General features: G+C 24.3%; 1 protein-coding gene across 1 annotated transcript in view; it reads left to right on the top strand.

Annotated features, from left to right (window-relative positions):
• Window positions 1–25065, top strand: part of LOC129611575 (GATA zinc finger domain-containing protein 8-like) — a 68449-nt gene that overhangs the window by 6757 nt on the left and 36627 nt on the right. The window contains exon 2 of the mRNA XM_055524780.1: window positions 15668–15724. Coding sequence (XP_055380755.1) covers window positions 15668–15724 — 57 coding nt within the window. The remainder of the gene's footprint in view (window positions 1–15667; window positions 15725–25065) is intronic.

Below are 25065 nucleotides of genomic sequence, written 5' to 3'. Positions count from 1 at the left end.
ATACGTGTACTTATCTGTACTTATGAAACATTTAGATGAATTAACATTTTTGCAATAATTTTAAAATTTAAGACTAGTAGCATATGAAGTAGAAGGGAGGCAGAAAAAAAAAACCTTTTAGTAAGTCAAGGTAAAAAATTGTTATGAAAAATAAATTATTAAAAAAAATAAATAAAAAAAAAAAAGCAAACACAAAAAACGGTAACTAGATTGTAATCTTTAATAGACGGACAAAAAATACAATGTAGACTTACATACTTACATGTAAGTAAGTATTGTATTTTGTTTTTTTTCTTTGTTAAATGATCGTAAACAATGTATTTTTACTGATTTATGTCAGTTAAGTAAAGTAGGTTTTAAATATTTCATATACAATTTTTTTCATTTAATTGAAATTTTTATTTAATTTTTTTTTCCAATTTTTTTTTTGTTGTATTTTAAAGAGATTGCGTGCAGCTTATGGAAAATATTTTTGACTTATATACTTATATATACATATGTATGTATTTATGTGCACATCATATTTACATTTAAAATACACTTCAAACATATTCCCACAATAACATACACACAATAATAACATACATAAGTACATAAATTCACACAACTATATTTACTCTTATATTGTAAAGAAGATTATCATGGCATTTACTGTAACTAAAATTTTCTGTATTGTTTGTTTACTCGATAATAATTATTGCAATACTTGTACTAAATTGTGTTGCTGCAATAGAATTGTGTGCCTATTGTATTTACTTATAGTTTTATATATAGTTATAACAAACATTCATACACATATGTACATACAAGTTGGTTTACATATAATAGATTATAGAATATAAACCTATAAAGGAAATTGAAAAATCTATATGAACGCATTTTATTAAGTAATTGGTCATTTTTGGTTTTTTATGAATTATTTTTATAATTTTCAAATTACAGTAATAAACCGGAAATTTGAAATACATATTTAAAATCAGTTATTAAAATTTCATATTTTATATTTAAAGGGGTGTTGCCATCGTATTATGTATTTACTTTTAAATGTTGTGAGTTTTCATATTGTCAATTGATATAAAAATCATTTATATAGTAAAATAAGTAGTATAAGAACCAAGGTCTATACTTATTTTTATTAGAATTTGATCCTTATTCTGTGATTTAAATTTAATATTAATATTGGAATTGTTTGTTAAATTAATTAATCACTGCTATTGGAAAAATAATACTTAATAAATTTCAATATATTTTCTTGAATGATTTATTGTTGATTTGTTCAGTTAAATGTTCTTTTCACAAGTAATGAGAATTTTAGTAATTATAAATTGCAAATTTTATACTTAAATAAAATTAATTAAGTACTTATATATGTTCTATGATCATGTACTGCATTATGTTATACGTACTACACTAAGCTATATTAACAAGTAAAATGTGCAAAAGCAAAAATGTGCTTGAGTGTTTAATAAATTTTAACTTTTTCAAAAAAGTTCCAAATCATAATCACAACTAAGTATGTTCGATTTAATATTTATAATTATTTTTATTCTAGAATTATTAGTTTCTTCTATATTTATTATACATTACAGCTAAAAAATTAAATCTTTAAATAATTTGTGAAAATTTTCACAAATTTGTTAAGTTTTTCTCCAAATAATAATTGCTGGGTTCCCATATGAAAGAACTTACATAATGTTCAATTCTAAAACAGGATGAAACTTAATTGAACTCATTTCTATACAGAATAATTAATTTCTTTAGTAATAATTAGATTGTGGAAATGTTATTAAAATTATATTTACTTAAAATATTCAATCATCCGCTTCACCGCTTAATGAAAATTTTACCATTTTTAAATATTTTGAATAATAATAACATTATTCAAATATAATTATGCAATGCTGTTGAATAATATCATTGAGAACGTTCCCTTTTCAGACATCTTATATTTATTCTCAAAAAAAAAATTTAACATCATTTATATTCATCAGTTGGAATTACTATTTCCTTTCAATTATTTTAAAAATTTCAATCAACAAATTTATATACAACATAGTTTTAAAAATCATTTATTTATGTAGGTTTGATTTATAATGCGTTAATATATAGTTGATAATATTTAAGGTCAAATATAAAAGTGAGTAAAATGACCGGAAATTAATGCAATTGTAAAATGTTTTTAAAGTGTTGAGTAAAACAATTTAAATGAACAATATATTCTGACATTATAGTTTTTGAACTTTTCAAGGCGAAATTATTTTGTACATGTCTTTTGTTAATTATAAATTTTATTTTTTTTTTTAGAAGAAAAATTTCCATTTCATAAGAGTAATTTGTACATAATGTAATTGTAAAAAGTGAAAATTAAATTGCAGTATCAGGATTTCTAAAATAAGTAACAGACTTGAATGTAAAGCAAAATAAAAAAAATTGATGTTTTTAGTAAGCTTTTAGTTAATATGCCTAGAAAATTGTAAATTTGGTTTTCAGTGGAGTTTCGATATGTGCCGTTCGAATTCTCTGAAAAGTTCGCCAGTTAGTTTCGGTAAGAATCAGAATTTAATGGAATTCCATTAATTAGACCCATAGATATAAATATTAAATTTCAAGTAAAATGTTTTTTTTTATCCTTTCTTCATTCCCGTTGAGAATGTAGAGCTTTCACATATCCTCTAAATCTTACTCTGCTTTGCACTAAAATTGGTTGATTATTTTTTTTATATGCGCAAAAAAATGTAAAATTGAGCTGCCAAAAGGTCTAATTCCTGAGGAACAAAATATATCCCAAAAGTTGATCAATATAAAATGTCATCAAAATCGGTCCATCCGAGCTTGAGACACACGCGTACTCACACAGGTCGACAGACAGACAGCTATAAATAGTTTATTTACGCTTCTTTACCATAGAGAAGTGCGTTCCTACCGAAAATTCGACATCCGAAATGTGGTGCCGTCACATAACCTGTTACGGCATCACATTGTAAATTTGCAATGCGGTCGGTAATTATAGTCATACAATATTTCTATGGTCTCGGGTTCAAAACTCGGTCAGGTTTATATAAAAAATATATTCAATATTATATAAATTAATATACAATACTATAATAAATATTATACAAGTAATTTTCAAATATTCAAAATATTCGATATTAAAAACTAAGAAAAATAAACAGTAAATATTAATAAACTTAAATATTTAATATAAATAAAACTACGGCAGTCTAGTCACCTACCTAATAAACTCTATGACGCTATGCAACTAGTGCATGATTATCATGCACTAGCCCTATACTCCTCCTAGGAGTGAAGAAGGAAAAAAAATATATTCCTAACCTTAAATACACAACAATAATTTAAGTAATTCTTGTTATCACACATCTTATATCTACCTAATGTATATATATATATATATATGAAAGTCATTTTTCATTTAATATTTAATCTCAATTATTTATTATATAAGTATTAATATTCAAATGTACCTACTTTATTAAAACAAAATCCTATATTACTACTAAAATTTTATTCTATAATAAAATTTTTGTTATATAATCTTTGTTATACTTAATTTAATGTTCCAAGTATATTACTTTTATAAATTTAAATAACTATTACCGTTTAATATTAATGAATTTTCAATCGCTTTAAAAAAAAAAAATTAATTTTCTAAAGCAACAGCAGTCAATTATTTAAATTTTTAATCAAACCGAAAATTTCTTGAAAAATTTAATATACTTACATATATATGTATATGTATAAATTGTAAATTTTTAAAATCTTGAAAACTATTTTATTTATTTTTATATTTTTTAATGTTACCATTATCAATTTTCTACTGTCTTATGTTAGTTATAAAATATCATTAATTTTTTTCTTGTTTTTCTTTCTCCACATAAAAAAAAAAAACCTTCAGTTGAAATTCGTATTTAATTTTTCTTCTTCAAATAAATTTAATTTTTATACTTATATACGAGTACATACTTATATATGTAGAAAAATTTACATAATTTGATTAGTGTGCTTGTGCTGCTTTCCGTTTGTCATTCTCTTCGAATCTCTTAAATTTTGAACTCTTGGCGTTTGTTCAATTTTTTCGTTTTTGTTGTTTCTGAGTTTGAAAATTTTAAAGTTTTTGTCTCGTGGTTCTTTTTCAGAACTTACTTAATTGGAATTAGAAAATGACGTGCTTAAAAAAAAAAACAACGAAAAAGAAAAGGTTTCTTTTTTTTTTTTTGGATTTTTATGGGTTTTATTTTATAGAGTAGACAATTTTTGTGGTTTATTTTGTTAGTGTTGTTTTGCCTCTTGAACTTTTCCCTTGCATTATTTTTACTTTATAAAACACTTTTTCATGCGGTCATTTTAATGTTGAATTTCGAGATTCTCGAATCAATGGAATATTATATCTAATATTTGTGAATGCATGTATGTATATGTTTCCCATTAATATTTATATGCAAATAAAGAAGTTAAAAAAGTTGTTTCTTTCTTTAAGTATTTAATTATAGATATCTTCAATAAGGGTCATTAATAATTTAGAAGGTATTTTATTCCTTCTTCTTTTATAAGTTATTATTCTACTTATAGTCACTATAAAATCTACCTTTAAATTTGTATATTTATCAAAAAAAAAATGTTAGAAAAATATTGTCATACATAGAATATTATAAATTTTAAAGGTTCTTTTTTTTTCTTTTATCTTTTATCATGACAGATACATAAAATACTAGAACATTATATAAAAAAAATGCATAAAAACTACAAAAATTAGAAAAATTGAGAAAATAAAAAAGGTTTGATTTTGGAGATTTTTCTTTAAAACTTAAATTATGGGTTTAAAATGTGGTTTTTCTGCTATACAATAAAATTAAAATTAAGAATACTATTATAAATACATTTATAATCAAAAATTTAATAAAAAAAAAATAGTGTCCATTAAAGAACATAACACCACAAATAAAATGAAATTAATTTATCATAATAAATTTATAGCTGAATGTTGAAATAAATATAAAAAAAAAAACATTTCTCTCCTAACGTTCATTTAAGTGCGATTTATTTAATTTGGAAAACCAAAAAGAAAAATTCAAGAATGCTAATAAACGTAACAAATTGGTATTTAAAAACTTCAACTTTAATTAAGACTGATTTAGAAAAATCGAAGTAATTAATGATGATAACGTTAGATTTTCGAATTCTTGTACAATCAAATAAAAAATTTAATAATAAAATGTTGTTTAATTCATCGGAAAAGTCATAATATTTTGGTTGGAATTGGAAATGAGAGCTTGAAACGCGTTAAATATAGTTTTTTCAAAAAAAAATTAAAAATATATAAGAATTATGATGATCGACGACGGCATCTTTATACTTTAACACAGTATTTTTGATTGATTTACTTTAAAAAATTAACAAAGATTAATTTTAATAATTTTAAATAAATTTCATATATTCGATTATTTACAAAGTTTTACTACTTACGTACATAATGTGAATAAAATATTTTGTACCACGGTTATTGCAACTTGTTAGCTCAATAGAACAGCACAATGGAATGGAAAAAAAAATAGTTTTGTACCGCTGTTAACACAATTAAGCATCATTAAATCAAATTTAACAACGGTAGCTTAATGCAAATACAGGTTCGAAATAAAGAATTTTGAGATTAGAGAAAATTCGTATAAAAGCCATTTTAATTCTATAAGTATGTCATTAAGTATCACGCTTTTTTATTATAGATTCTAATTTTGTGTAAAATTTGTAATTTATCGTGTTAAATTTGTAGAAGTGATTACTATTTAAAAACTATTTTCAACAAATATATGCATAAATATATATACAGAGTGATTTAATAATTCTTGCTCTATCTTATGGGTTCAACGATTTTCGAGATGGAAAGATTTTAAGAAAATTTGGTATGTCATTTTCGTACTCTTGTTGAATTTGTAGAAAAAAATTATATTTAGGTTAACACCTGCCGCCTATGAAACAGATATGGCGATATTCGAAATATTTTGTAAAATTTTCAACCTGAGCCAATTAATATGTGTAAAAAACATAAAATAACAATTTTTTTCAATAAGTATTGCTGTTGCATCAATCTATTACTGTTTTTTTTTTTCACAATTCCGATCATGCTAAGCACAATGAGTACAATTTCTCCGAAATAGGTCCTGGACCTTTCATGTTCACCGCATTGAACACATAACGTAAAATATCTAAGGAATTTCAAGAAATTTTTTGGGTTCACAAAAACAAATTGAATTGCGAAAATGGATGTAAAATAAATTTCCAATCATGACACATTGTAAAAAATTTTTCTATCACATTTCCGATCATGCGATGTTGCAAATACATTTCCGAATGTCAGGTTTTATTATACTTAAAACTACTATTTCTATCTCTTACCATAATAATAAGGACGTAATTATTTGAGTTGACTATACAATAATCATATTCAGGGCAAGAAATAGATTTTAAAAAAAAAATATAGATTTTCTAAGCAATTTTTTTTATTATAGTATGTTAGTGTATGTTTATCAAATGCAATTATATTGTATGACTAACAAATTCTATACAATTATACTTATGCGAAGTTTTTTTAATATTGTACGTACACATTTTATTTGATAGCAAAAAAATACCTACATGAACTATGGTTTAATCAACTTGTGTTAAATGTGAGATTACAAAGAAACGTAAGAAAAAATTACTTTAGTTCTATAATTTTTTTTTATCACGTTTTATTGTTTTCCTATCAAATTTATAACCTTCAAATATCTAAACCTTGTCCTTGATAAGAACAAAAAACAAAAATAACAAGTCACGAAAACAAAAAAAAAAAATGTTTTTTCTTATTCTTCATTTTTCATTATTTGGCACGCAAATTTTACAAATGAAAAAACTTACCGGCATAATTCCTTTAATTTTCTTAATGATGGACAAAATTATTCATAAAATAGAAATGTTTTTGTATAGGAACTGGCTTTGAATAATTATTTTTATATTAAGAAAATTAAGGATAATTTTTTGGAAAGGTTAAGAATTCAGTAAAATCTTTCGAAAGCAAATAAAATTTTTTATGTGTTTCCAAGAATTTAGGATTTTAAACTAAAATATTATTGTGTGTTTGTAAAGCTCCTTCTTTGAAGTTCTATAAATCGACCGTGATTATTTTGTATAATAAATCATACTTACTGACACAATTTGTATATGTATCAATTATGACTGCGGTATGTTTTAAGAGTTCAGAACATAAGTTTCCGAAACTCTAAATTTATTATAAAGAAAATTTATTTAAAAAAAAATTATATTTCTATATATGAGAAAAGCCACAAAGAAAATTACACAAACGAATGGTTGTTGAGCCTAATATAATAAATGGGAATATTTTTTGAATCAAAATTATAATTTTTATTTCAAGAAAATATCAAATATTTCATATCAGGTAGCTTAAATTTTAATGATAATCTCATAATTCGAGTCACTTGCTTGTATCACAAATAAGTTCGAAAATTCGAATTTCAGCTTCGTTCAAGAACATCTCAAATTTAATTTGAAAAATAAATAATAGTCTTGTTGAAGCTTGTGTATTATATTCTCTATATCTATCAAATCATGTTTAAATACGGAAGCAATATTTCGTCGCTCTTAATAAAGTTTAATATTAGCTTAAACCCATTAAGTAATGTTACCATTTGTAAATACATAAGAACAAAGTAAATATATGTATACGAAAATTATTTTTAAAACATAAAATCATCTCCATAATTACTTAATAAGTATAGTACAATACTTAATTCTAATATAGGTGTACACAAGCATAAAATCAAAATTTAATTCAAAAGAAATAAAATTACGTTAAATTAAAAATAAAAATGTCAAAATTATTTTTAATGTAATAAAAATTTCCATATATGTACGTGTACACATAATTTTATATAGTAAACAAGAAAAAATAATCCCAACATGTCTGCAAAATTTACATATTTTTCATGTTATGTAAGTCCTTTTTGATAATCATCATAATTCCAACAAAATATCCGCGTATATGTAAGTATTCAAAAATTACTATACGAATATATCAACTCATATATCTACATATACTATCACAATAATTTTACCTATCATATTTATAATGCAACATGAATGCAATTTATGACCAGGAAATCACATACAAACTTTCAATGAAAATATAAACAAATAAAATAACAACAATTTATAAATGAGAATCCTAAAAACAACCTACATGCATTAAATAAAAAAAAAACTACATTGACAGAATTAATAAATCCTATAGGACCTAGATTATTATGTAAAGGCACTGAAGGGCTATTAACTGTATGCATATAAATATAAATGTATTCAGCTCAATACTTACAATGAATAGAGACATGCAAATTATGTAATGAAACTGGTTTTTCTCCGATTTTTTCCCGGTCATTTCAGTAATTAACAACCGAGATCCACTATTTATTTATTAAATTTACAAAGGTGCAAAATTTCCAAGTCGTGAAAATCTTTCATGTTTGTTGAAATTATATATGACAAGTTTTGATTGAACAATTTTTGATGTTTGAATGATATCTCATTAAATTATTAAAATAAATAAGGGACCGGTAAAACTCTGAATGATTGAAGACAAGTTAGAAATGACAGAAATAATTTTAATAGAAAAATCACAGATTTGTTTGAATAAAATAGAAAAATCTGTTATACGATTTACAAAAATCGAACATACCTCTCATACAGAGGAATGTTCATGTAATCGAACATACCTCTCATACAGAATTCAAACGATTTTGAAATATACATGTATGTCATACAATTTTGAAACTTGTCCGCCTAAAATTCTACTTTCTGACTATTCTGAGCATTTAATCCTGAATGAAGTCGAATATAACATTACATTATAAATTTTGTTACGTAATGTCAACGAACACCTCTTGTATATTATATTCATACATAATATACAGGTATACACATGTATGAAATACACGTAAAATAAATATTTACTTATTCCAAGCACAGTAGTTGTATTTCCCTTCAAATGCATTTCAGATTTAAAATAATATTTTTGATAACAACCTGTGCCATAATTTTTTCTTATGTTTAATCTGAATGAATATAGGTATACTGGAATAATATTAAGTATATGTATCTCATAAAGGGGTTTATGGTATTGAAGGCCATGGAAAAAAAAAATTTCCTCAATTTTCTTCTTATTATATTTTTTGATGTTTTCTTATTTTTTCTCTTTAACTACTTTTCTTTTGTGTTCAATGTCATGTGCGAATAATGTACCTACATATTAAGCATATGGATTGCAAAAATTATATATACTATATGTATATATTATGTATCTACATATAGTTAAAATATAATATAATAAATAATAGAGAATTACAAAACATGACTATAAATTAAAATTAAATGGAATGAAAATAATTTAAAAAAAAATTATATATACATGCGCACATAGTCGTATACATACATTATGTAGGTGTATGTACGCGTATATATACTTAAGATATACAATGTATGAGCGAAAACTATACAAAGGATTTATAAAAAGAATTTTAATAAGAGCTACTCTACTACTATTCTTTTTGTTAAGAATAGTGTAAAATAATAAGATTTTCAAGTGTCTTAAGCGTACATGTGCGTACGCACTTAATAGAAGATAAGTGTGTATTTTTATTGACTGATTTTTGATTACGTAATATGCATATACAGGTATGCAATTATTACGTAATTAAAAATTGTATTCTTTTCTATTGAAATTTATTGTGAAATATTTTTTATCATTGTTTTTTATGTTTTTATTTAATTTGGAAAATAGTCATGTTAAAATTGGGTTATAACGTTAAAATCTGTAAAAACTTTTGCTTAATTCTGGATTTTATAATTTAAGCCAGTAAAACGAGAGTGTATGCTATATGAATGCAATATATTATTTTACTGTATTTTACTCTTACCTTATAACTGCCTCTTTAAAATGGCTTGTACTATCAAGGTTAAATAAAGGTGAGAGAAAAGCTGAAAACGTTTCTTAAAATATTAAGATATTACAATATAATTTCCCATCCAATCTCTCCTCATTAACTGATGATCTCGAATCGAATGATAAACTGAAAAGACAATCATTTAATAGGCCGCTTGTTTCAACATGATCCAACTTGTTATCTCACATGTGTCATACGACCGCTGCAGACAGCTGCTGTCAGAGGTGACTTGCGATCGATAAGAGATAATGACCCCTGTTCAGCAATGTTGCAACTTTTTTTGTGACAATGAAAAATTGTTAGTATATTCATAAAAAATTTTTGTATTTTTCTAAGAGTTTCTTACTTTCATTCAGTTTTTTTACAAAAAACTGCTTTATTTGTGAAAATATTCAATAAATTAGAATTTTCTGTTATTCAACGTTATTATTTTAAATACTCGTATAGTATGCAAATAAGAAAAATATCACAAAATCTTATGCTCATAAGAACATTGTTTTACACTGCGAATGCGATCATTTTTTCATATCTCTGTTAATATTCAAATACTTTTTTTTGTGATAGAAAACCTGGTTTCCTGTAAATTATTTCTGCATTTGCATAACTAGTATTGTTTGTACTTATTATTATACATCTAAGTATTTTTATATTTTCAATCACTTAACGTTCAGCGCAAAATATAATACTTAGGTTGTTCGTTTTTGTTTTCAAGTAATTGTTAAATTATTTTATGGAACACTGCTAATAATTTTATAAAAAATTAATATCAAGTGTACAGAAGAATTATTTAATCAACATAAAATTTTACTCGAGATACATGAGTATATATAAAATTTATATAAATTTTACAAAGTTGTATAAATAATATAGAATATTTAAATAAATAATATTATTGTAGAAAATCTTAGAGTAAATCGAAGGTCGTGTTCCAAATCATGGTAAAATATCGAAAGTTTCCTATTTTAACAATGCTCTTATTTGATTTTCTATTATAATTAGTTCATGAGTATGTGATTGTATTCGCAGCATATTTTCAAATTTAAATTGACATCAAAGTGTTGAGGTGAGAACAGTTCTGAAATTAAAAATAAGTAAATACCAATAACATTCTTAACGCTTTCACTTCAACTTGAATTTATTCTCTTGAAACGAGTCTAAGTCTAATCGTATTTTACAACGTATTGTATTTAATTTAATTTTCAATGAGAATAACCCTGTATTTGGGAATGGCTATTATATTTTACAAATCTATTTATCGTTTACTAATAAATTTATTTTTCTTCTTATTCTCTTTGAATTATTACTTTATATGTAGCATACGTACATAGCTATTGAATATTCAACACAAATCAATTTTTAAAATAAATTCTGTTGCGTTAATTCACTTTTCTATACCCTCTATACAATATACGTATAGTTCATTTTGTGAGCTACAATTTACTATTAAATGAATAAACGTGATCTATTTAGTTATAAATAAATTTTGAATTTTTTTTTGAAATTAATTCTATTTCAGTTTTTCTTTTAAAACTTAGCATTCAAGAAAATTTTTACATTGTAAATTTCATAATTCACCATTTTTTTTTTGCATTATAAATATTTCAAACATTCTAAAATGCTTTTTTTTAGAGCAAAAATTTAAGCATAGCATTGAATTATTTCTTAAGTCGTCGATTTCTTAAAAAAGAAAAAAACATAACTTTTTTAGCATGATAAATTGAATCGGATCGCCAATAATAATAAGTTTATAAATTTGAAATTGAATTTTAACTTAGTTTAACATCTCTTTGTGGCGGCACTAATAAAGTGTGATCATAATTTTTTAGGTGTTAAAATTTGAGTTACCAAATTATTAAAATTAGTTTTTCTTTTATTACTTAAGGCCAATCACTTGGAATATTATGAAAATAATTTATGAATAATGTGAAAGGAAAATTTTTCTCAAACAGTTGTTTGATATTTAAGCACACAAAACCTAAACCACATTCTTTTAGTGAATAAAACAAGTATGTATAGCGAGTTTTGATAGTGATGGAGACGTAAATTTTTAATAATATGAAGTTCTTAATGAGCTGTTCTTATTATTTTAACACGTTGAAAACAGTGAAAAGTATTCTGAATTCCCGTGATTGCTGATTACAAACATCTTTACTGTTCTCATGTTCTACATAGTTGCAATATTGTAATATAATAAATTCTAATGCGTGCAATATTGCAGCTGCAATATTATAATATACAAATTCTAAATGACGTAATTATATAGAAGTAAAAGGCACCTATTAAAGTCTACCGCATTCAAAAGTGCTAGTTATTAAAAACAATTGGGAATTGAAAATATTGAATAAAGATAAGTGGTAAATGTTGTTACAATGGTAAAATATCTTCAATTTGATAAAAGTCTACAATTTATTGATTAACCACCCTTTGATTATTAATGTATAAAATTTCCGACAGAAACTCGAATTTCAAATTCCTTATGGATGGCAACTCGAAAATTATATTTTTTACATAAAATTTTTATTATTATAATCCTTTTGAAATACTTCACCCGCAAAATAATTTATGGAATTTATGATATGAATAAAAAATTGCATATTAATAAAATATGAAGAAAATAAGAAAAAATAAAACAGAAATATTAAATATATAAAATATTCGCAAAATGTCAAAATAATTTACAATTAAGAAAATGCTCTTAAATAAATTAAGAAGCATCCAAGCATAATAAAGTAAAATTTATATAGATTAAAAGTATATACATATAAATAGTTGTACACACATATATAGGGGCTCTCCGATTACTTTTTGAAATCTGTAAAATAATAATATATATACTTAGACACATAAACACACAAGTAATCAAGTCTTATTACGAACGGGCATTTTTAATGCAAGAGAGAAAAGCTTGATATTCTACTTTACTTTATTTTTGTTTTTATTTTTTTTTTTTTTTTAACTGAGAATCTCAAATTTCATTCTACTTATTATGCAAAAACTATAAACACAAAGTAGTATAATAAAAATAAAATTTTCGAATTCAATCTTTAGCCTTAAATACTCTTATCGTCATTATAAATTGTGTATATCATTTTATAAATTTCTATCATCATCAAATCAACAACCGTACTTTTTTAACATTTTTTTTTCTTGAAATATACGCACGTATACTGGTTTTAAATATTGAACTTTTTAATATTAAGTACTTACTTGTACATTGATTTTTGCAAAATATTTTGCAGCGAAATTTAAAAAAAATGGTCCAAATTTATCAGGTTTCTAACAGTCGCTAAATATTTACTCAAAAATTCATAAACTATGGTTCCAATAAAAATTGGCGGATATTCGGGTTAAAAATTCGGATTGAAAAGATTTTAATCAAAATATTTTGGGATTAAAGCTTATATAGATATTTCCGATAATTTTTAAACGACATTTATTCGGAAACAATGTTTCCGAATTATACTCCGAATTATTTAACATTCCGAATTTATGTAACTAGTTGGGACAATATTTTGGCGTTAAAGCTTGCATTGAATTTACAATTGTTTTTAACCAATATATTTTATTCGGAAAAAATGTCTCCGAATTATATTCCGAATTATTAAAAATAATTATATCCGAACTTATATAATTTTGAATACGTCATTTGTAAGAGAAGAAAATTAAGAAATATTGAAATTCTTAGACTTCCATTAAAGTTATTTTAGTGACTCGTTGCTTAATGAAATTTTCGAGTACATGTACAAAATATATTCACACCTATTGTATTAATTATTGTTCTCTTTGATAAAAATTTTATTTACAACATTGTATACTTTAAATTCTATCACAATTTCTTACTTATATTTTCAGCTTATTGTATTCATACAAGTACATAATATACATAAAAAATTGACACTTGAATGAACGACTATTCGAAGGTGAATACTTAAAAATTTGCAAAAACAAAAAACTACGAAAACAATAAAATAAAAAAGTCTGAGAAGGCAATTTGATATTTTCAAAAGAATTTGATTTTATAGAGAGAATCTCTAGGTTGACTGATCTATTCTATGAGTATATATAAGTGCGCTGGGTGTCGTTCATAAATTTTATAACTTTATGGGTATTTAAGTAAAGAGAAACAAAATAGCCTCATTTTTATATTGAAATCTTAAATTACAAAATATTTGCCATTTATAGCAATATTGAATATATTCACACAAATGAATTATGTACCTTCATATTTACATACGAGTATATGTACATAAATATATTGTATATGAATAAATCAAAATTTTATAAACTTTTGTACAAATTTTTGTATTAAATTTTTTAAAATGTTTCAGTTCAGGGTTTTGATATTTGTAATTGTAGAAGGACGAGGATATGGACCCCAAGGATGCTATTCAAATAATCTATCTCATAACTTCGATTTTAATTGTATTTACCTATAATGTATGTGTCTTATGTGTTGGAGATATTGATTTTAGTAAAGTAACTGAACGTGTTTTGAATAATAATTTATTAACAAAAAAACATGTGAGTTCGGACGAAGAGATAAAGACACTTCGCATTTAACTTTTCATTCACTTATATGTTGGGATTCTGCTTTTCATTACGCTTAATATAATTAGAAAATTCTTATAATTAATTACAAAGAAATTAATAGAAGAAAATACTTTCAGAATCAAGTTCAAATTTTAGATTGGAGACCCATCATATTTCATTTTTTTTCCCATTAATTTAATTTTTATTTTATTTGTTTTTGAAACACTTTCAACTTAAGAGACAACACAGAATTTTTATAAAAACCAATAAAATTTAATATTTTCATTCAATATTCATGCAATAGCTTAATAGTTTTATTCTATACCGATTTCTTACGAACTGAAATAGTCTTTGAAGAAAAACTTTTTATCAGAAATTTTTTTTCCTTCTCTCTTTCGTTTTTCAGCAAAATTCTATCAAAATCTTAAAAATTAAAATTTTAGACAGGTTCTTGATTGCAATCACAAAAGTTTTAAAAATTTTGTGGACACAGCAATTCATTTTATTTAATATTCTGCTCTTAACAGTTTCTTATTCTCAGTTCACTTATTCTACGTTTTGTCTCACAATTTACCATACTTGGAAAAATACTTTTTCTCTTTGTACATATAAAAATTATTTGGTTTTCATAGAATTTGAAAAAGGATATTTCCTGAAGGATGCTATTTATTTATATTATCTCTTTGTTTCTTCAATGTGTTTGTGTCAAAAGTGTAAACCTTAAACTTTCCAATATTTCCGTATTTTTCACGTTTTGTAAGTTGCATACAATCAAATAGAAATCCCGAAAACTAATATTTTTGCTTTAAAAAAATATTTCATTTATTAAAATTCACTGATATTAACCGTTTAATGCATTTTATAACGTGAAATTGAATTTTTACGATATTTCATAATTTGATTTTATTAAGAAATTTGTTTGAAATACCATTTAATTTTTAACAATAAATCATAGTTAATTAAAAATTAAGATTAAATTTAATTATTTTTTATACAAAAAGCGAATATTGAAAATAAAAAAAGCTTGAAAATTTCTTATACAATTTTAAACAATGCCCGCAAACCAAATACCAAATTGACTTTAAATGGTAAACAAAAAAAAATTAATTTAATTTTTTTTTTCTCTATTACAGAATTTCAACCGGCGTAGTTTGGATTCTTCTGAAATAGAGCTTTTAAGACTGAGAAAGGTAAGTTTTTGTATTTTTTTTTTTACTTTTGTGTGTAATTAATTTAAAAATTTAAAATCTAGATTAAAAACTAATTATATTGAAGTAACCAACTAAATCAATTATATACTTTTGAACGAAATGCATTTTTAATTACACAAAAAGTGAAAAACTATCAACGAGAAATATTTAACTGAAGAAACTATTGATATTAAACAGAATTATATTATTGACCCTTTTACACCTTCCAAAAAATATTTCATAGTTTCTAATTATTTAACAAATTTACAGATTAGACATATTAATTGTGCTAATTATCATAAGATAGATTACAAAGGCAGTTCCGTATTTGCTGCTTAAATTGTGTGAACTTGCTCAACATTTTCATTTCACGATATTGATTTGTTGTTGATTGTGATAATGATATGAAGAGCAAATTCTTATGGAATTAATATTGGGAGCTCCAACAACTTATTAACTACAGTTTAATAAAGCTACTGTTTGTAAAAAAATTTCTGCCGTATATATTTGAGAAGTTTAGGCTTTGTACCAAATCATTGTCACTAAAAGTTTAGTAAAATTTTAAATATTTTAGCAGTTCTTTAATTGTTTACCAAACGATATCCTCATATATAAAGTCAAACTTTGTTTTTTCACATGTTCAAACATTTCTATGATCGTAATTTGAATAAATGTCCTCTAATTTTTACATTTTCTCAGATTATTAAAAAAAAAATCCTTCCGTTCTAAAACAAATTTCAAAAATCGCCAAATTTTTAGACAAGTTTTTCAATTCTCATGTTAAAATTAGATCGTATTCAATTAAATTTTTTCTAATTTTTCATTTTATTCTGTTCAAAAATTTTGAATATATTCAACCATGAAGGCGAGTAAATTTTTCTAATATTATAAAAATATGTTAATGCAGTTACGGTAAAGTTAGGGTTATATACGGTGAATATTATTTTCATTTCTTTCAATATTATTAGACCTAGAAATTTAAGTAATCAATCATTTTAACATTTTTGACTTTTTATAACTGACTATAACGGATAATAAAACAATTATAAACTAAATAGTAGAGCAGTTTTTTCTTTTCTTTATTTAATTTTCAAAATCCCTTTTATAGCTGCACTACTTGGTATAAAAATCAATTAATTTTCAACCAATTTTTTTTTAATAAAATTCTTTCGATAACTTTAATTAACAATTTCAGACAGAGTGGCAGAGAGAGGGAGGAAAAAAATTGGTTATTTATCTTTTATCGTAAAATAAATTACATAATGTTTAAAAGAAAAAATTATAATAACTAGTCAGTTTGGTTAGTTATAAATATCAGTTGAAATTTTTAAGTAGCTCAATGATGCAATTTTCAGTTACTTAGTTATTTTTTTTTCTTGTTTTTTCGGTATAAATGTACATTGAATTTTTAACTCAGCAAGTTACTAATTTTGGGCAAAAATCAACTTAAAATAAGAACAAAAAGAAACTTATTTTACAATATAAATTAAAAATTTAAAAAAGTTTTTACCTAAATATATACAAGTATATATGTACATATATAGGTACATTATTAATGATATTTTTGGACGAATGGATACTTATAGATAGCGCCACCACTTACACTATAAATGGAAATAAAAAATTAAAAAAACTTGCAGACAAACAATAATTGTAAAAAAAAAAAAAACAAGTACAACGCCCTGGTCCAGACAAAATTGTAAATCTGGCTAACTGGTTAAACCGTGTGCTCAATAGCATTAAATGTAATAAATCATGCGATGATTATGCTATGTTGAATTTAAGTACCAAACTTTCAGTAATTTTTATAATAACTTTTCTTTTTCTTTGGTTTAATATCAAAATCAAATTCCTTCATTTTATTTTATTTACTTATTATTTTCATATAATGCTCTTCTTATACAGTTATGGCTTACCTTTTAATATCAAATCAAGGAATATTGTAACATCTTGTAATGTTGAAGCAATTAAAAATAAAATATTGTTGATATCGTAAATTCAAATTCCAATATAAATTTAGGATTAAAATCACTGTAATGAAAGCCATTACAGAGATATCGTAAATTAATTAGAGAGACTAAGGAGACTTGGGGAATAAAATATGTTAAAATTTACGAGAACAGCTGATTGTTTTTTAATGTTAACTGATTGTTTGCCTGTAACTTTACACAAAAAAAACTTATTCTCTCGGTATAAATAGTTCTAAAAAAGAGAATTCCGTCGTTGTAAAAGTAATTCTGTCAAAATTTTTCGTTTAACGTGATAACACAGTGAAAGATTTTTGTTTTTACGAAGTCTTCTTAATTTACGAAACAACTTTACTACAATAGTAACTAACATCGACATGCAATAGTAACTGGCATGGAATTAAATGTAAACTCAAATACTAGTAGCATTTTAGAGGAAGTTAATCTCGAAAACCCTCTAAAAAGAAAAATCTCAAAACCTGATCTAATTAACGATTTATGGCATTGAAAATACCGACAAAATATTCAAACAAAATATTTGGCCCGATTTTAAATTAAACTTTTAACCATCTCTGATCAAAAAATTTGAAAATAAATGAGCATTACTAAAATGTTTACAGTTATAGTAGATATGACCATGAGGAATGAAATTAACTATAAGATTCATAACAATGAGAAGAAGAAAAAAAACGGCACGATAAAAAAAGTTTCAGATAATTAGATAATACGAAAAAAATTAAATAAGTAAAAGAAAGGTGGAGTGAAAGGAGATAAGCAATAGCTGTCATTATGGTATCTTATCGATGATAAATAGTGACTTTTTTATTAGGTGAAGTATCTATCGGATCTAGGAAGTTAATGAATAAAAATTAAAAAAAAAAAAAAACAAGAAAGTTAAAAAAAATGGTTTGGAATTTTTTTATTACAGCAGCACGCAGTTTTTTTTTTTGTTTCTGTTTATGTTTTGAAGTATTAATTGTGTGACATTACACAGTTACTTGTTACGCAATTATTTTGAATAACCAAAACCAATATTTACTGCTATACCATCTTATATTAAGGATGACATAACAATGACGTAGCAAAATACTAACTTATATAAGGAAACTTACGAATAGATAAACAAATTAACAAACGCACAAGAAAGCAAGAATGTTATACGGTCAGCATAGTTAAAATTAAATATTTGGCCCAAATTTTTTTTGTAAGATCACGTAAATAATTAAAACATATTAGTTTTACGTTATAAGCAGCCTTAAAATATACTTGGTTTTTCAATAAAGAGCTCTGGCGGTGGATTTTTGTCAAGCAAACGATGTTGAGAAGCCAATTTATGTAAATATTTTCAACATTATGTTTCTGAACAGAGTAACTGTAATGCTTACTGTGGCATAATGTTTACTGTCACTATGCATTTATTCTGTTACTATATTGATGTAAGGCCCTTGTGACAGCAGTTTTGATATTGACTGAATATTTGAAAACCAATTCGATTGAATTTAAAATTTTTTTATTTATTAATATTTATAAAATGTACATTTATTAATTTTGTACACTTTATAATTTTATAAAGCTATCAAGTACTCATATTTACACACAATCGTAAATTTTAATCACTTTTTTCATAAAAGGAAAATTTATCACCGTTTATTTTTAATTCACTATTATTGCTAACACTACATTTCTATAGTGAACGTAAAAATTAATTTTCTTTTTCTTTTAAAAAAATCACTGTTTATTGTCTACCTGTTCATAATCGTCGGTTAGTTTATTTTATTTCTATAATGTGTTTATAAGAACTGGGTGGGTCATTTACGGTTTTCTTTTCAAGAAAATCATGAACAAAATAGTGATTTTGGGTACCGTTATATTTTTACTTGAAAGAGTACAATGAAGCGCACTTTTTATAATAAATTTTCTTACTCCATAGAGTTTCTTTAGTTTGCGCTAACTCTATATAATGACAATAGTGTTTTCGTCATGTATTCGTCGAATCTTGGCCAATTCCTATTCGACCTCAAAGCGAAGCTCTTCTCAATCTAAGATTTTGTATAGTTACTCTCGACATGCTCTTACTAAAATTTTACTATTTTAGTTCTTCACATAGCCATATCTAATCACAAAATTTTGTGTGAGTTAAAAATTGCTATCATTTTTTAAAAAATTAGAAATTGCTGAAATAACTTGATTTTATTCATTCGTATATGTGCCCGCTTTTATTTAAAAACTATAATGTAAGACAAATAAGCAATAAGACAATTATAAAACTAAAAATTGCTTGTATTCCAAGCCTAATTGTTTCACTGCAATTAATACACGGTAAATGATTCACTCTGTACATATGTACATATACACAAAATATAAGTATTTTAATTATGGGTACAAACAAACTTTTTTCCGTAATTCGTATATCATTTATCATATAGCCTTTGTGTCAAAATATCACACGAAATTTTTTAAAAATAAATAATCACAAAAATAGAAATTAGAAGAAAGCAAGGCTGCAAAAAATAAAAATCCAAACGTTATTTTCAACTTAAATAATAAGCACTAAAAAAAATTAATCAAATATTTTTTGATCTGTATCGGTACTATAGATTAGGTCAACCTTTGTAATTCGGATATTCCAGTTAAAAAAATGACATGCTGATACTCGTAACATGTGAAAATATTGTGTGTGAAATCATACGAAATTGGTCTGGATGTTAGTTTTATTCAATTGTATTTAGGTTTTAAATTGACTGGGCCAGAGGTTGCTTGATATTCTTCATTAAATTGGCAAATTTTGGTAACATTATTAAGGAGACATTAGAGAGTAAATTCGGTCTACTACGGTAGTAATGATTCCGTAGATTACTGCGGATAATGATTTAATAGTATTAATGAGTTTAGCCTAAAACAAATGTGTATTCCAATATTATTCTCAAAATTGTTTATACCTCATGCTCTTATATAAAAATTGAATTTATTATGCATGCATTATCGAATCTCAAAAGTATATGAAAAAAAATAAATTCAAACAAAATCCAACACTAAAATGGTGACATTTTTCAAATTTAAAAAATTGTTTTTATTTTCTCCTTCTTTTTCTTTTCAACGTAATTTTTTATTCGTTTCAATTATTTGAGTTTTTTTTTCACGTCATTCATTTCTTATAAATCTCAAAACTCCAATTTGTAACAGAAAAAAAGAAAAGTTTCTACAAAACTAGACTAAAAATTATTAAATTTGCATATATGAATGAAAAGTACACTTGTATTTGTGCACTATTGTAATAACCACAGCAATTATATTTTGTAAGGCTTTTTGAAAATTACTGTCATGTAGGTTTGTTTTACTTACACATTAACAAAAAAAATAAAATAGAAAAACAAAACACAATTTGACATCTTGAAGTCAAGATAGTGTCATACAATGTGCCCGACACAAAATGTCACATATAATTAAAATATTAAAAGAAAATTTTTCTTCCGCATATTTAAGATTTTGGTGTACTTACATGGAGGCTTACTTTTTCTTTCTCCTTTCTATTATTATGTAACTTATAGATGTAGCTATTAACATATGTTGTGCACTTGCTCTTTCTTCTTCATTGTAATCATTATTTCATGTAATATGTTTGTTTGTATTCTTATACCAATATTTTCTTCTTCTTAGTGGGTTGAGAAATGATGACATAATTTTAAAATTTGTATGCTTGTATATATGTACATATATAAATATAAAAATAAATATACTTAAAGATGGAGTTGTTGAAGTTAGAGAGTACATCATAACACAAGCATCAAAAATATACAAAAATCATAGAAAAAGAAAGATGAAACTTCAAAATTTGTGGGTGGTTTAATTATTATAAGAAAAATTTTTGTTTTAATTTATTTTGGCTTAAATGAAAAATGTGCTTTCTTTAAGTAAAAAAAAATTTATAAATATTAACGAAAAATTGTTTTTATGTCGTGATCTGAAAAAGTAAATGATATACGATCTTACTGTCCATAATTTTTATATAAGGACCTTATTTTAAAAAATAGGGAAATTTTGTCTTTTATAAGTGATTTGGGACTACAGAAATTGTTCAAGCTTGAAAACCAACGTGTTATCCAAAAAGTGGCTTAGAATTTAGAACAAATAAAAATTACATTAGAATGTTAACAACTGCCTCTAATCTATAATTTGAATTATTCTAATGAAATTCCTACAGGATTAAAACAGTATGACTTAATTGTAAACTAAAATTACATAAAATTTGATGATCTGATTACCTAATGTTAATTGGAACTATAAAAAATAATTTGACATGCAACGACATTTTAGTTTTATAGTTTACACAATTAGGCTGTTAGTAACGAACTGACAAAATAAGTTTTTAAATATTTACCATTATAAGGCAACAAATAAGATGCTGGCAGTGTTAAGAAAGCCTAAACATATAAAACTATAGCGTTTCCCACCTCCTTATTCTACAGGGAAAATCTACAATATTTCACTAGTTAAATTAATTTAAAGAATTATTTTTCGAGTACAAAAATTATCCATTTCTATCCCAATAAGACTATTTAATAATTATACCGGTTAAAGCGCAGTAGAACGTTTACCTAATAAGTATTTAAAAATATTTTCTTTAAAAAATTTTCATGTCAACTTTTATACTTTATGATATTTCTACGTTCATTAGAATTTTATTTTACAAAAACTTTAAAATATGTATTCAAATTTCAATCATAACTTATAAATTATCGCCTGAATAGTGGGTATTGTGTTACAAAACAAAAATTTTTTGGATCTAAGAATTCTCTTCAAAACATAAAGTGATTCAACATTTAAAAATTTATCACAAATTTTGTTCTGATGTCTTCAAAAATTTGTCATACACATATTTTATGTACAAATTTCGATGAGGCTCATAAAATTTAAGAAACTATTATATTTCTTGAATTTAAATTCTTAAAATTCATTCATTTGATTACCAAGACCACCCGCTATTTATGACTATTAAGTAATAATATTAATCCTTTTTGATTTTCTTTATGTCAAATGCATATCACATTACATTTTTATCAGCACTATAAATTGGTAAATTAAAAATATTTTAAAATCTTTAAATTTTGTATAAGAAATCAAAAGGCTTGAATTTCATTCTACACTAGATAAAAATAAAGGAATTTAATATTTTTTCTCCAAATCTTGAATTCTAGATAGTACGCAGTCAAACCTACATATTTCACATAATTTCCGTATCCTTTTATTTATTATATCGGTATCATATAAGAATTCCTTATTAATTAAATCCTGGGTCCGAGACATTAAAACTGGCCATGAGTTCTTTTTAAAAATTTCATTTATACACCGTCAATTATAATTAAAACTGTTTAAATTTTTTTTTTGTTGTCCACATTGAATATAAGAACGAAAGTGATAATAATGTTTTTTTCTTCAAAATCAAGAGTGTCATTTCCTTCTCATTTATTTTACCACCACCTACTCAAATCTCCAAAAAAATGCCATAAAATAAGTTATTTTAAAATAATGATGATTTTTTAAGAAATTTAAAAAAAAAAATTTTTCTCAAAATGTTCTTTGTCGCCCTTTTTATCTCTACTGTTTTAAGTTCTTTCAAACTGCGTGAAGTCTACCCAAAAACTATATTTGTATATGAAGTATATGGATCAGTTTATTGTGTAACAAAAACTCTTGAATCAAAGTAGAAAATCAATTATCATCAATTTAAAATAAGAATAAATGGAATTTTAAATTTTTAAAAATAAAAAAGAAACATAACATATTATTTTCTGGCGATTTAAGATGTTAAGAAAAAAAAACCAAATTCATTCGATTTCAAGAAGGGTTCAACTAATAAATTATAATTTTTCGGATTTTTTTTTATTATTATTATCTGTGGGGGCATAAAAATTAAATGGAAAAAATTCTATATAATTTTAAGATTAAGAGCTCTAGGATTTTCTTTCAAAAAAAAAAAAAATTTTTTTCTTAAGATTCAACTTATCAATAAAATGTGCATGTTTCTCTACTTATATATGTATGTATATATATTCCATCATAAGAATCATGAGACTCATGAGACTCATGAACTTAGAAGAGATCATTTTGTTGAGCAATACTGACAATATGAAAAAAAACATACAAAGAACAATAATAAAAAAAGAATTTATATATATATATATATGTACATATATGAAAATCCCTGGAATTTAAATTACCACCTGTACATTGTACCTGTACATTGATTATATAGGGTTCTCAAGGTGAAATAATAAAGGCCTTTCAAAATCAGTGGCGACGTTGGTTTTTTTTTTCATTTTCAAATAATAATTTATTTGAAAATGAAAAAAAAAATTTTTCATTTTCAAATCAAACTCTTAAATTTTTTAAGAGTGTAGACAAATTATGTAAATTTTTTGGATTTACGTACTAAAGATGTGTAATATAAAAATTCCTATAGGCTAACTAGAGTGTTAATTTTTCAAAATATAGAAAGTTTTCTGCTACATAAATCGAAAATTGTTTAGTTAAATTATGACCGAATTAAGCAGCATTACTTACAGGAAACCCACGAACTTATAAAAAAAATATAGATTACATGACCGGATGTTCGTTAATAGGCATTTAATTTCGGGGCGATTCCAAGTATTTCATTAACAGCAAAGCAAAAGTATATCGTTACCTTAATCCAAATAATTCGCAACGGAAACTCTTCATTTTTAACATTTAAACTGAAGATAAATTCAAATAGATGGTTATAAAGAACTCATATTTTCTATTAATCTCTTGTTAATTCTAGCATATTTTCCAGTTACATCACTGTTCATTTGATTACCTACCATTAAACTTAAGACCCAGCAGAGAAAAACAAAACTATTTCTTACAATTCATTCTTTTATTTATTGTTAAGGTGTAACCTTCCACTGCCGATTGTTGTGGCGGTGGTGGTAGTGATGAAGAAACACCATAAGAAAATGAAATGTAAAAGTATATAGAGAACAAAAATATTTTTTTTTATTATTTCTCGTGTTCTTTTTTCATTCGTTGTGAGAATACTTTTGCTCTTATACAATCATCATCATTTTCTACATACTAATGTATATGTACTTACTTTTAGGTTTACATATCCGATTGTTCAAGTAAAATTCAATTTCTTTTTCCACTGTATTTTTGTGTATGCTTATACATTTACAGTACTCGTTTATTTAAATGCGTATAGATGTAGTTATATAGCCCCTGCTTCGTTTTCATAATGAATTGTAGGTATAAATATAATGTTCTCTATCATTCTGTTCTATTTTGTTCCTCATCATGTACACAATTATTATAGTCACAATGCGGCAAAAGTGAAATATAAAAAAAAAAACAAACCAA

Source organism: Condylostylus longicornis, unplaced genomic scaffold (assembly GCF_029603195.1).
Source record: "Condylostylus longicornis isolate FDR11 unplaced genomic scaffold, ASM2960319v2 ptg000053l, whole genome shotgun sequence".
Taxonomy (NCBI): Eukaryota; Metazoa; Arthropoda; class Insecta; order Diptera; family Dolichopodidae; genus Condylostylus; species Condylostylus longicornis.
The sequence above is the reverse complement of the archived record's forward strand: the minus strand, read 5'-3'. Positions and strand labels throughout refer to the sequence as shown.